Consider the following 14,943-nt stretch of genomic DNA (forward strand, 5'->3'; position numbering starts at 1 on the left):
TATTGGCTGGTGTTGATAAATCAGTTCTTGTTGTGCCATTTGCCTTAAAAAACAAACAACACAAAACAGAAAAACACTTTCCCAAAGACTGGAGACTGATGTTGGCCTTGTTGGTGGAGGCTTGCAGCTACTTGGGAGATGAGGGGAGAGGGGCTGTGAGTTGGTGGGGTCTTTTTCCCCATCTAAGCTGAAAGTGCTTTTTTTTTTTTCTCTCGTTGGTTTAATAGAGAAAGGGTAAGTTGGGTTTTTTTCCACTCTAAAAACATGGTTCTCTTTCTGATTCTGGTTTTGAGGTTGAGGTGAGGGTCAAGGACGTTACTGATAGTGGAACTGTGTGTGGTTGTGTCTCTCCTTGCCTGTCACTGTTAGAGCTCATTTAATGGAAAGGGAAGATTGCTGGTTGATCTACCCTTAGCCACATACATTTTTATTAAAGGAGCAGACCTTGTTTGAATTCAGGAATTCTGAGATCTCACTTGCTGTGCTAGATCCTTCATGTCCTGGGGGATGTGAAACTGATGAGGCCTCCACGTTTAGAGTTACAAGTAGCGTAAAAAACCTCACAGTGAGTTTCTGGCCCAGAGTAGCTGCCATTATGGTTACTGAAATGGTATCTCCATGGTGGTTTTAGTTTACCCTAAAGCCTGATTCTAATTCATCCTAATGACTAGTGAAGGAGGGGGTTTGGAGAGACTGTTACTGACTGGATGTGATTTTTGCCAGGGGATGATAAATTGCTCTTCTTCTTTTTTTTTTAAGATTTTTTTTTAATGTTTATTCATTTTTTGAGAGAGAGACAGAATGAGAATGTGGGAGGGGCAGACCGAGGGAGACAAAGAATCCCAAGCAGGCTCCAGACTCTGAGCTGTCAGCACAGCACCCCATGTGGGGCTCGAACTCAGGAACCGCAAGATGATGACTTGAGCCAAAGTTGGACACTTAACCAACTGAGCCACCCAGGCACCCCTAAAGATTTTATTTTATTTATTTATTTATTTATTTATTTATTTATTTTTTTAACGTTTTATTTATTTTTAAGACAGGGAGAGACAGAGCATGAACAGGGGAGGGTCAGAGAGGGGAAGACACAGAATCTGAAACAGGCTCCAGGCTCTGAGCTGTCAGCACAGAGCCTGATGCGGGGCTCGAACTCACGGACCGCGAGATCATGACCTGAGCCGAAGTCGGCCGCTTAACCAATTGAGCCACCCAGGCGCCCCTAAAGATTTTATTTTTAAGTATTCTCTACACCCAGCGTGAGACTCAAACTCATAACCCCAAGACTGAGTTGCATGCTCCACGGACCAAGCCAGCCAGGCGCCCCATCTTCTTATATATGTAATTCTAGAACTCCAAATTCTTTTGTAGACTGAAAAAAAACAAACAAAAAAAACCACCTTTCCTTTAATTGCTTTGATTGTTTTACGTTAAAGGTGTATCTGCTGGAAAACTTTCAAAGTTTTATCCACTGCTCCCTGTCCCACCTCCTTTTAATGGGCCAGTTTATATAGAGATCGACCCTGAGTATGCGGTAGTTTGGGTGCCTAGAACCCCCTAAGGTGACACCAGCAGCTGAGTTAATTATGGACTCAGTTTGAGACAGTAGGTTTTATTATTACCCTGGAGTGGAATGTCGGAAACACACTGTCAGTTGGCCTTACCCTCGACACATATTTTGTTTTGGTCTTCACAATTGACCCTCCTGTTGCTATCAGTTGTGAATGATTTGGAGGAGAAGCATTTTCTCTCTTCTCCTGTGTGGATTTTGACACAAATCCAAAGCACTTGAGGCTGTGAGGGGAAAGGATATACCCGGTAGAGACACAGTCCTTTTAAAAGTTTCAGGCTAGGAGTTGCATGACTTCTGTGCATACATGAGAAATATTTATAATGCATCTTGTGGCCAGCTGTGTCTCTAATTGTAAAGCCTGAATGGTTACATAGCATTCCACATGCTGTCTTTTCATGAAAACCAATATATTTTCACAAGTTCATTTGGAACCATTGAAAAATCTTAGCTTAATTCTTGAATAAGCCAGTACCTTTGTAATGTAAAATCTTAAATGGACAGAAGGATAGCTTTTGTCTCCAGCTATCTAGTTCCTCTTCCTAGGAGCAGCTGGTGTTACCAGTTTCTTTTATATAATCTTCCAGAGGGTATTTTAAAATAAATATGCTGGCCAAAACGTACATTACTTATATTTTCCTTTAAAAAAATACAAGCATAGGGGCTCCTGGGTGGCTCAGTCGGTTGAGCGTCCAATTTCAGAGCCTTCTTCAGATTCTGTGTCTCCTTCTCTCTCTGCCCCTCCCCCACTTGCACCCTGTCCCTCTCCCTCTCTCAAAACATAAATAAACATCAAAAAAGAAAAAAGAAAAAGAGAATGGCATGATCTAGAAACTCCGAGGCTAGCAAGGCTCCTGTTGTTCTGTGGGCTTTATTGTCGGTAGAGCAGAATGGTCATCCACATTTTCCAGGCTACGCTAACTGAACTTTCAGCATAGGATTTGGAAAATGGAATGCCCTCTTCCAAAGCTTACATATACAACCTGTTGAAAGATTCTTGATTAGCCCTTTTTGGATCATTGTCTTTCCTGAGGCCAGGGAGATGGAGTTCTCTGATGGACAAGGCTTAGATATTCCCCCCCGATAATGGTGACAGTTCTGAAGTACCATGTACATCATGGACATTGTGCTCATAGGACACTGATGTTGATCATGCATTGTCTCTTCCCTCGCTGATACTGGGTGTCATCAGAATTCTTGTGAAGGTGTTTTCAATTCATTAATGATCCTGAACACCTGCCAGGTACATAGTAGGGTAGCTGCCCCTGGAATAGCAAATCCTTGTTGTCATGGAGGTTGCGATCTATCAGGGACAGAAGACAGTGCACAGTAGCTACACTGAGAGTCAGGACAAGATAGGAACACCAAATGCATGTGAGAGGGTGTGTGTGTGTGTGTGTGTGTGTGTGTGAATAAAACAAATGAATAAAAAAGAGAATACAAAAGGGTGAGCTTCTGGACTTGGATACTGAGTTGGATACCAGGGAAAGTATACAGTTGGTTGCCTCTTCTGGGGTATGCAGATTATGACCTAACAGGATTTGTGTCTAAAAGTGGGTTCAAGGGCACCTGAGTGGCTCAGTTGGTTAAGTATCTGACTCTTTCTTTCTTTTTTTAATGTTTATTTATTTTTGAGAGAGAGAGAGGGAGAGACAGAGTGTGAGTCAGGGAGGGGCACAGAGAGAGGGAGACACAGAATCCGAAGCAGGCTCCAGGCTCTGAGCTGTCAGCAGCCCGGCGTGTGGCTTGAACTCAAACTGTGAGATCATGTCCTCAACTGAAGTCGGACGCTCAACTGACTGAGCCACCTAGGCATCCCTAAGCATCTGACTCTTGATTTCAGCTCAGGTTATGATCTCATAGTTTGTGAGTTCTAGCCCCACATCAGGCTCTGTGCTGACAGTGCAGAGCCTCTCTTCCTCTCTCTCTCTCTGCTTCTCCCCTGCTTGTGCTCTCTCTCCCTCTGGAAATAAACTTAAAAAATAAAAGAAATAAAAAAGAAATAAAAGTAGGCTCAAAGATTATTGGCAGTACAAAAATTCCCTAACTCTTGAATTTATATATATTTGCTAAGCATTTTGTTTTTAGGTTTTATGCCATATCAAGTAAGTTATCCTCTAGAGTTTCAAAGTATGTAGGAGAATGGGAGGTGGAAAGCTCCCAAAGTCGGATTTATAATATAAGTATTCAATACAATTATGAGAGGATGCCCATTTTAATGTTTTAGGTTTTGTTCTTTTCTAATTTGTTTTGCTTTTTAGTTTTCTCCTCCTCTAGTCCCCACTCCCTCAAATAAGCCTTCTGCATTCCCAAAACGAGGAGCATAATACCAGGCAGTTTTGGCAGAGTGTCTAGGAACTTGTTACTCATTGACTCATGGAGAAAGTCACATTTTCCCTCCTTTAGATGTAGCGTTAATATAGTACCCTAAGCCTCAGGAACCTGAATACATTCCAACAGAAGGAATAAATCACCCCACCACCCCCAACTATGCACACACATCCCAAAGCTTTAGGATTCTACAAGAAATTACTAAGTGTGATTAGAAATCTGAAGACTTTGGGGCACCTGGGCGGCTCAATCGGTTAAGTGTCTGACTCTTGGTTTCAGTTGAGGTCATGATCTCACGGTTTGTAAGATTGAGCCCCGTGTCAGGTTCTGTGCTGACAGCTTGGAGCCTGCTTGGGATTCTCTCTCCTTTTCTCTCTGCCCCTCTCCCACTTGTGCATGCATTCACATGCACACACACTCTGACTCTCTCAAAATAAACATTTAAAAAAATCTGAAGATTTTGACAGCAGTTAGAATCAAGCAGTTCTGGATCACCTAGAAAATAGAGTACACCTCATAGATAAAGCTCAAGATTATAGTTTCTGTCAAGGTGCCTGGGTGGCTCAGTCAGTTAAGTGTCCAACTTCGGCTCAGGTCATGATCTCATGGTTTGTGGGTTTGAGCCCCGTGTTGGGCTCTGTGCTGACAGCTCAGAGCCTGGAGCCTGCTTCGGATTCTGTGTCTCCCTCTCTCTCTGCCCCTTACCCACCCCCCACACCCCCCCCCCCCACACACACACACACATTCACTCTCTGTCTCTCTCCATCTCTCTCTCTCTCTCCCTCTCCCTCTCTGTCTCAAAAATAAATGTTAAAAAAAAAAAATTATAGTTTCTGTAAGTGGAAAAGCAATAAAAAAACAAAAGTCTTAAGACATTTTTACTAGTTGATTTGAATAGCAGGCCGATGGTGGAAAGTCTCAGGCATGACCTTTGTGTTCTTTCATTGTTCTTCTTGACCTTCTTTAGCTTTGCTATCAGGGAAAGTTAAGTTTCGCATTGCTGTTACTCAGAAGTGCTTTACTGTTGCCACAGCTCTTGGTGTTTTATTCCACGTTTGGCTTCATGTTTATGCTTGCGGCACAAACATTTGCACTTAAAATTCCAATGTGGGGGGCGCCTGGGTGGCTCAGTTGGTTAAGTTTCAGACTCGTGATTTTGGCTCAGGTGACGATCTCACGGTTCGTGGGATCGAGCCCTTCGTTGGGCTCTGTGCTGACAGCTTGGATCCTGCTTGGGATTCTCTTTCTGCTCCTCCTCCACTCTTGCACGTGTGCATTCTCTCTCACAATAAATAAGCATTAAAGAAAAAACCCAAAACTGATGGAATTGGGAAAATAAGTCTAATGGTAACACTTCCAGGCCATTCAGTCTACGTGGCTGCAGGATTATCACAGCAGTTGTTTAAATTTTTAGTCTCTTTAGTTTTTTCAAGATTGTATCTTGAAAAGAAAGTTGATACACAGGAGTCTAAAATTAGTATTACAATATGCTTACCTCTGAGAATCAGTTTCTGAAAGTAGATATGTACGTGCATTTCTCTTGACCGCTTAGCATTCGGTGAAACTGGAAGAACCTGTAGAAAAGAATCCTGAGCATTATTTTCCTGCCTGCCTTTTGTGAAGTAAGTCCCTGGCACAGGTCGGGTGAATACCTCTTCCAGATCAGCCTGAGCTTCCTCAAGTGCAATCTTAGATCCATCCTGCTTAGGAATGTTTACACATGGGCTCCCCTTACATCGGAACCTTAAAGCTACTGGTCTGTCTCAGAGGATCTGAGCTGGTGCGAAACTGAACACGGGAAACTGGGGATCTGCTCTGTGTTGGGAACATGAGCTGCTTACGTGAATGAATGCGCTTACATTTAAATGTCTCTTACTGCTTACTGTGGCTGCTCCTTGTGATTACAGCGCACTTGCTGGCAAAGAGCTGTGGTGTACCTATGACCCCTGAAAAACGATGGCTGTTTTGTTAGGGTGCCTGAGGTGGTGCAGGAGCTTCCAGTGACTTCACCGGTGGACGACTTCAGGCAGCCTCGCTACAGCGGCAGTGGTAACTTTGAGACGCCTTCAAAAAGGGCACCTACGAAAGGAAGGGCGGGAAGGTCCAAGAGGCCGGAGCAGGACCACTATGAAACAGACTACACGACCGGGGGCGAGTCCTGCGACGAGCTGGAGGAGGACTGGATCAGGTACGGGGTCACCTCGTGTTGGAACCACTCGCACATCTGTCTGATGGGTCGCCTGGGCCAGTCAGCTTTGGGGTTTTGCCTGCCAAATTGGAGTTGGGTGGTAGGATTTCGTTCCTGCACAGCCAGGACTGGAGATGGTATTTCAGGAGGTTCTTTTCTTTAGTGCTTTTTTGTAATAAAGATTGATGTAGAGGGGATATGTTTGGCTCCATTGCGTCTTAGAAACACTCTCAGTGTCTTTCACAAAATGACTGATGAACTTCACTCCTTACTTGTACCAGTAGTCACCCAAGAAAGGTCTTTCAAATAAGTAAAACACAGGTATGGAGCAACTTTTGTTACTGATTATATAATTCCCAGACCAGAGCTATGGCTTTGTTTTGGCATTTACTTTTAAGTTAAGGTTTCATGGGAGACCAGAGATTCTTTTAAAAGTTTAATCCAGAGGACTTTGGCAAACGGTTTTGTAAACAATTAAGTTAACAATTTAGTGTTCTGGCCAAGGTTGTGGTTAAGTTCCTTTGTGTGTTGGTGGTTTAGTTATACTTCATCATCACTAACTATCCTCATGGATGGTGTATAGCCCTTTTTTATGCCCAAGTGTCCTGAGAAATGGGACACGAATCGAAACATTTGTGGTCTGGATGGTGGTCAGTCACAGCGTTGCTTCTCGAGCTGTGAGAGGTGGGTGGTGTAGCATAGCCTGACATCGCCTCCCTGGTGGTTCTCATACCACACCTTCCCTTCTTCCCACAAGAGTTCTTGGCCATGAGGCACCTGGGGGGCTCAGTAGGTTGAGTGTCCGGCTCTTGATTTTGGCTCAGATCACGATCTCATAGTTTGTGGGATCAAGCCTTGCTTGGGATTCTCTCTCTCCTCTCTCTCTCTCTGTCTGCCCCTCCCCCTGCTCACGTGCTCTCTCTCTCTCTCTCTCTCTCTCTCTCTCTCAAAATAAATGGATGGACTTAAAAAACAAAACAGAACAAAAAAAGAGTTCTTGGCCACGTTCAGTCGTCTGGCTATAAAATACTTTCCTAACCTGTTTCATGGAAGATCTAAATGAAAAGTTTTGTTTTTTTGTTTTGTTTTTTTTAATTATTATTTTTTTTTAACGTTTATTTATTTTTGAGACAGAGAGAGACAGAGCATGAACGGGGGAGGGTCAGAGAGAGGGAGACACAGAATCTGAAACAGGCCCCAGGCTCTGAGCTGTCAGCACAGAGCCCGACGCGGGGCTTGAACTCACGGACCGCGAGATCATGACCTGAGCCAAAGTCGGCGGCTTAACCGACTGAGCCACCCAGGCGCCCCCTAAATGAAAAGTTTTAAGAAACTGTTTTCTTGTTTCTCTTTTGAGCAATCATTTAATTTCTCCCCTCTGTAAAATGAAGATAGGAGGCCAATTTCGGTGTAAAAACTGAAATTCCATATTGCTGTGAAGTTCCTACATCATGTGAAACAAGTCAGAGTGTTTCCTCAGTGGATTATTAGTGAAGAGCATCACCCGGAAATGTAAAGAATGGCTAGTCTCTTGAGAGATACAAGGGATACAGAATTGCATGCATCGCCAGGTTATTTGTACAAGGAGCATGCATTTTTGTACATGTACATTTTAATGTCTGATCTTACCATCAAAGGATTTAAAATAAGCCATTTCTGTGGAGGAAAACAAGTTAAGTTGGAAAAAGAAAAAAGAATCTGAAGACTGTAGCTGTGGCAGAAAACAACCAGCTACCAGCCAGTTCTTCTGCTGCCGTAGTGATGGGAACGCACTTTGTGTTCCAGTGTCCCAGTTTTCCACTTTAAATTCAGGGGTGCCCAGGTGGCTCAGTCGGATGAGTGTCCAACTTCGGCTCAGGTCATGATCTCACGGTTCATGAGTTTGAGCCCCGCGTCGGGCTCTGTGCTGACAGCTTGGAGCTTTTAGGCTGCTTCGGTTTCTTGTTTCTGTCTCTCTCTACCCCTCCCCTGCTCATGCTCTGTGTCTCAAAAAATAAATAAACATTTAAAAAAAGTAAGATTTTAGACATATTCTACTGTCACGTGGTGTTGTATTTTCAGAATAAATAAGTTCCTATGACTTGAACCTCAAATTTCATAAATGATTTTCAATTTTATTTCTAAAAATTATATTAGCATAGTATTTCTTTTCTAAGTAGGCTTCACACCCAGTGCAGAGCCCAACATGAGGCACAGTCCTGAGATCAAGACCGAGCTGAGAGCAAGTCAGGTGCTCAATTGACTGAGGCACCCAGGGACACCCCCAAGCATAGTATTTTCTTTTTTAATTTTTTAATGTTTTTATTTATTTTTGAGACAGAGTGTGTGAGCGAGAGTCAGATGCTTAACCAACTGAGCCACCCAGGTGCCCCTGTTTAAATTTTTTTTAAGTTTGTTTATGTATTTTGAGAGAGAGAGAAAACACAAGTAGGGGAGGAGTGGAGAGAGAGGGAGAGAGAGAGAGATTGCCAGGCAGGCTCTGCACTGTCAGCACAGAGTCTAATGCGGGACTCAAACTCAGCAACTGTGAGATCATGACCTGAGCCAAAATCAAGAGTCCGTCACTCATCCAACTGAGTCACCCAGGTGCCCCTAAGCATAGTATTTTTAAAACCATAACCAGTGATGTAGAAGTATAATCATTCATTCTTTTTTTTTTTTTTTTTTAAGTTTATTTGGTTATTGATTGAGGGAGAGAGAGAGTGCACGTACAGGAGAGGCAGAGAGAGAGAGAGGAGAGAAATCCTGAGCAGGTTCCATGCTGTCAGCTCAGAGCCAGATGCTGAGCTCGAACTCCCAACCCATGAGATTATCACCTGAGCCCAAACCAAGAGTCGGACGCTTAACATTTTTTAATGTTTATTTTTGAGAGACAGGGGGCGAGTGCGGGCAAGGGAGGGGCAGAGAGAGAGGGAGACAGAGGATCTGAAGCAGGCTCCTTGCTGACAGCAGAAGGCTCAGTGCGGGGGCTGGAACTCAGGAACCGTGAGATCATGACCTGAGCCGAAGTCAGACCCTTAACCAACTGAGCCATTAAAGCGCCTCTAAGTAGAATCATTCTTTTTTTTTTTTTTTTTTTTTTTTTTTCAACGTCTATCTATTTTTGGGACAGAGAGAGACAGAGCATGAACGGGGGAGGGGCAGAGAGAGAGAGAGAGAGAGACACAGAATCGGAAACAGGCTCCAGGCTCCGAGCCATCAGCCCAGAGCCTGACGCGGGGCTCGAACTCACGGACCGCGAGATCGTGACCTGGCTGAAGTCGGACGCCCAACCGACTGCGCCACCCAGGCGCCCCCTAAGTAGAATCATTCTTAAAAGAACTCACTTGCTTCTCACCTTCCTCTCATAAGCAAGAAAAAGAAAACAGGAGAATGTCACTCTCACATCCCACCAGCTTTATTGTCTTGGCTGAAGAAATACTGGATTTTATGTCTGCTGGAGTCAAAAGTAGTCATTTTCTCACTGAATTTTTAGGGAATATCCACCTATCACTTCAGATCAACAAAGACAACTCTACAAGAGAAGTTTTGACACTGGCCTGCAGGAATACAAGAGCTTACAGGCAGAACTTGATGAAATCAATAAAGAACTTTCTCGTCTGGATAAAGAGTTGGATGACTATAGAGAAGACAGTGAAGACTACATGGTACATTCAAACCTGATAATTGTATATTATATATGATGTCATTCTAATTTATGAAGATACAGTATCCTTTCTATTGTTGATTCAGATTTTGCTAGTAATTTTTAAATTGATTTCATTGAGAAATAATTGAAGTCCAGTCTCAGATGAAAGTCTTTCCAAATTGAAGAGTGTACTAATGTAGTTAAGTAAGAAATAGAAAACAGAAGGCTATGTACATATATCCCTTCCTGTTTAAAATAGCTGGATTATTTTTTCTATTTTAAAACACTGTTCATTCTTTCTGTAAACTATTAAACATTACAGAGTTGGGTACAGAAAGATAAACTACCTTAAATTCTGCCTCCTGAGTGTCACCAAAATATTTGTTTTAAATGTCCCCTTCATGCAAAAGTGCACCTAGACACATACCGTCTTTGATTAAAAGTTATCTCTCCCCCCCCCCCCCCCCCCCCCCCCGGCTGAGGTTACGTTTGTCCATGAAAGTTACTCTTTCCTTTTTAATCCCCCTTTCCATACTTTCATAGTGAAGGAAGTCACTATGCATAGATCACACCTAAGGAATGGAGAATTATGTTCCAGCTCTTTAAAGACCGTGTACCTACACAAATTATTTGGAATTCTTGTGCATGAGAAATTGGTTACTTCCTCCCATTTACTTAATCATTCACTTATACCAGTATTGACTCATAGATATATCTATTTTATACGTTGGGTTATAATCCAATACTACCTCATTTTGTTGCTCAAATTATTTATGTATAATATAACACGTTCACTTAATGATATATGTAATATGCACACACGGGGTAGTTACTGGGAGCTCAGACCAGTTTCATAACGGGGTATAACCAGATGAGAGCTACACTTGACAGAAGATCTCTGTGGGGTCAGCACGGCCCATGGACCCGCATGGGGAGTGATGAGAAGCAGCAGAACCATTATACCTCTCTATGGGAATGGAATGTGAGGAATAGGTCTTAAATTCCTCTGTCCTGGCTTCCTCCAGGCTCTCTTGCTGACTGTATGAATAATAGCTTTAAGGACCTAAAGACTTCATTATTTTAATTTCCTGTATTTGGGGTATTGTTGGCAGTTTTAGCTCCAGAATATAACATCAGGAATGTCATTTTTGAAAGAGAAGATTCCCCCCTAAACATATTCTATTGTGTTTCTCCTTGATAGGCTGCTGCTGATGAGTACAATAGACTGAAGCAAGTGAAGGGAGTAAGTATTCCAGATTGTAAGATTCTTTCAGAGAGAATGTTTCTAGTATGTGTTTTTTATTTAACCTTTGGAATGACTGTGAATACCTAGTCACACAAGCACTGATTATGACAAAAGGCCTTATCGTTACAAGGTGAAAACTGTACCTGAGAAGTTAGGACCTTAATTTCAGTTGTTTGCAACTATAGCCAATACTGATTTTTTAAGATTATTTTATTTTTTTAATGTTTGTTTATTTTTGAGACAAAGAGAAAGAGAGAGAGAGAGAGACAGAGCACGAGCAGGGGAAGGGCAGAGAGAGAGGGAGACACAGAATCCGAAGCAGGCTCCAGGCTCTGAGCTGTCTGCACAGAGCCCGATGTGGGGCTTGAACCCACAAACCACAAGATCATGACCTGAGCCAAAGTCGGATGCTCAACCGACTGAGCCACCCAGGTGCCCCAAGCTTTTTTTTTTTAAAGTTGAAGTATACATACAGAAACTTGCACAAATTCTGAGTGCACAACTTGGTAAATTTTCACCAACCACCATATACCTTTGTACCTGGCACCCAGATGAAGAAATATATTTCCTAGTTTCCTAGGCAACCCCCTCTGGAACTCCCCTCCAATTTTTACTCTCCCCACAGATAACTACCATCCTAATTTCTAACATCATAAATGAGTTTTGCTTATTTTGAACTTGATGTAAATGGCATCTATAGTGTATATTTTTCATGTGTAATTTCTTTTGCTCTTTTTGAATACCCATTCATATTTTTGTGTGTGGCTATGGTTCATTTATTTTTACTTGGTAAATAAAAGACAATTGATTCATCCATTCTTTCGTTAGTGAGCCTTTGGGTTATTCCTAGATTATGGCTTTTATAATTAATGCAACTTCAAACATTTTTGAATGTATGCACATCTGCACACATATGTTAAGGATACATTTGGGAGTGGAATTGCAGGGTCATTGGGTCTGTCTGTCTAACCTTGGCTTAAATAGTGTCAAACAGCTTTCCTGGATTGCCAGTTTATATTCCCACTGAAGTGTGCATATTCCTTTTGCTCCATATCCTTGTAAACACTTGGCGTTATTAATCTTTCTTGATTTAAAGCTTTGTTTTTAAAGGATTTTATATTAAAATTTTTTGAAGTCACAAAACATTGTAATTTTAAATGCAAGAGTTTTATATAGTGGGGCGCCTGGCTATTTCAGTCAGTAGAACATGACTCTTGATCTCGGGGTTGTGAGTTTAAGCCCCATGTTGGGTATAGAGATTACATAAAAAATAAAAAAATAAAATGAAAGAATATATACTAAAATTTCCTGTCTCTTTACCCATTCCTCCTTTTCCAAGTCAACTGATATCGCCAGTTTTTGTTGTACTGATTTTTTTTTAAGGATTTTATTTATTTTTAAGTAATTTCTACACCCAACATGGGGCTTGAACCTACAACCCAGAGACCAAGAGTCACATGTTCCATCCACTGAGCCAGCCAGGCACCCCTGTTTTACTGATTTTAAAAAAAAAATCTTTTTTTTAACGTTTATTTATTTTTGAGACAGAGAGACAGAGCATGAACGGGGGAGGGTCAGAGAGAGGGAGACACAGAATCTGAAACAGGTACTGATTTTTTTTTAGATGATGTGTTAGCAGAAAGGTGAGTCAATTTTTGGGGTCACTTTATAAATCACTAGAAATTAGTATATGTTTTGTAAAACTCACAAGATATGACTAAGCATGAAGAATCCATTGCCTGTTTGGTCAGAATGGTCAGAGAAACTGCCAGATCACTGCATATTACTCTATTCAACATCCCAACAATTTCATTTGACTAACATTCTGTGGTTTTTTGGCTCACCTCTGCCTTCCTAGCAGCTAACACAACTTGTTTTTATTTTGTTAAGTTTACTTGGCTTTTTTTTTTTTCTCTCCAAGTCTGCAGATTACAAAAGTAAGAGGAATTATTGCAAGCAGTTGAAGAGTAAATTGTCGCACATCAAGAAGATGGTTGGAGATTATGACAGACAGAAGACATAGAAGGCAGATGATACCACATTGTTTGAGAGATTAAGAAGTTATTTGACATCTCTGCAATGTTGTCAGAAGGCAAAATGACTGGATTCTAACCCAGGAAGACAAACCTTTGTCACATTACATACTTTTGGTGGCTTTACTATCATCAGTTTAATATCATCAGTATTGAAGCATTTTATAAGTAGCTTTTGATAATCAACTGGGCTGAACACTCCTATTAAGGATTCTGTACTTTAAACTTCGGCTCTTATATTAAGGACTGACTATAGGTTGAGGTTTTTAAACCTTGAAAGCAGGTCCCATGGTGAACTGTGCTATGAACTTGCACACTCAGGCAGTGTTTTCTTAACACCTAAGTGCACGCACTGGTTCACATTGGTGATCTCATCCATTCCTCCCAGAAATCTGTCTTCAGAACTGTTATTTATAATCATTTCTTTTCAGGTAGGGAGACTGGGTCCCTGCAGTGAAGGCTCTGAAGTGAATCTGCCTGTTTCCTGGCTTATAGTTTTGGTTAAGTCTGTTTTACGACTTGACTTCATTAATTAAAGTTCCTTGGCCTTTCCCTTAGCTCCTGTGGCTAGTGCATTCTATCAACCTCCCTATTCATTTTTTTTTTTTCTGTGTATAAGTGGTTAAAAGAGCTTTTCATTGTTGTGTGCTATCCAGATAATAAAGATCATGTAAAAATAACACATTGTGAAACTTAAAGATTATAAATACATACAGGTATTCACTTTTTAAAAATCACAGTTTAAACCTGGTTAGAATTTGGTTGTGTATTTTAAAATTCTTTTAAATCTTTTATGGTTTACATGTGTGTTTGTTTCCTTTTTTTAAACCAACTAGGCTTTTTCATTATATCAGAATATCTGATTACATAGCTAATTCGGTTGTGACTTGGATTGTATCTTAAGAGAATATTCAAGTTCTGTACATATTTTATAAGGTATTAAACCTGGTGTTTTCTTTCATATACTTGTTTGACATCATTCGTGCTGTTGATATGAAGATGTGGAAAATTACACTCAGTTTTATCTGAGTATATAGTTTATTGCATTAAACTATATTGGTTGCTGTGCTGGTTGCTGAATTTCCCAGTCTTTCGGTTATAAGAAGGCTGATTTGTCTGAGAATACAGCACAATATAACAAAACATCAAATTATTTCAGATGGTGCCCTTGGTCTCACCACTTTTTTTTTAATTAAAATTTTTATTAGTAAAGTAAAATTAGCTGATAGTAGTGGGCATATAGCTAGCCAAGTTGATTGTTTTTATCCCCCCGCCCCGAGTTTAGAGTGGTTTTTGTGAAAATTTTGGAAGAATAACCTTTAATCATTAGTATGCAATTCAGACATTATACACAAGTCTGAATCATTTTCCAAAGATAAACCTTAAAATGTTTCTTTTATAACATTGTTCATTTCTTCAAATTGAAGAAATTCTTAATTTTCCATGTGCTGTACATACTTATTACAAAAGGTAGTAGTTTATAGTTTTCATGCCTTTTGGATTCACACCAAATGGTAAGGACTCTTTTGAGGAACTTAACTCATTTTTATGCATGCTAAAATATAAATCTCTTTGTTCTTGGAAGTTCGTGTACTTAGATTATGAAGGTGGCAAAATTGCCAGTGTTCTGACAAAATAGTACTGTTCACCTGAATGCAGAAAACCAAATAGCATGAGTTTCCATTGTAAACTTGTGTCATAAAGTTGAACTTTGAAATAAAAAAACAAGAAAGTCATTTTTCAAATGTACTTAAAGACTGCTTGGTATTAACCAGCTGGATGTAACTTTAAAGAAGCACCCAGGCATATTTCTAGTTTGGAAAAAGGAGATTTAGGTTAGATGTCAGAAGTCTCTTCCATGTCTGACCTGAGATTCTTTTTAAGTTTTTTTTTGTTTGTTTGTTTGTTTTTTGTTTTTTTTTTTTTCAACGTTTATTTATTTTTGGGACA

The 14,943-nt window shown here is 40.8% G+C and overlaps 1 protein-coding gene across 3 annotated transcripts in view; it reads left to right on the forward strand.

The window, feature by feature from the left end:
* Positions 1 to 14,729, forward strand: part of OCLN (occludin) — a 55,379-nt gene extending 40,650 nt beyond the window's left edge. For all 3 annotated transcript variants that reach the window (XM_045446350.1, XM_045446340.1, XM_045446357.1), the window contains 4 exons: positions 5,871 to 6,086; positions 9,562 to 9,733; positions 10,916 to 10,957; positions 12,882 to 14,729. In XM_045446350.1, the coding sequence (XP_045302306.1) occupies positions 5,871 to 6,086; positions 9,562 to 9,733; positions 10,916 to 10,957; positions 12,882 to 12,983 (532 nt within the window). In that variant the 3' untranslated portion in view covers positions 12,984 to 14,729. The remainder of the gene's footprint in view (positions 1 to 5,870; positions 6,087 to 9,561; positions 9,734 to 10,915; positions 10,958 to 12,881) is intronic.
* Positions 14,730 to 14,943: the final 214 nt, after the last annotated feature.

The sequence above is a fragment of the Leopardus geoffroyi genome, chromosome A1 (assembly GCF_018350155.1).
Source record: "Leopardus geoffroyi isolate Oge1 chromosome A1, O.geoffroyi_Oge1_pat1.0, whole genome shotgun sequence".
In the NCBI taxonomy this organism is placed as follows: domain Eukaryota; kingdom Metazoa; phylum Chordata; class Mammalia; order Carnivora; family Felidae; genus Leopardus; species Leopardus geoffroyi.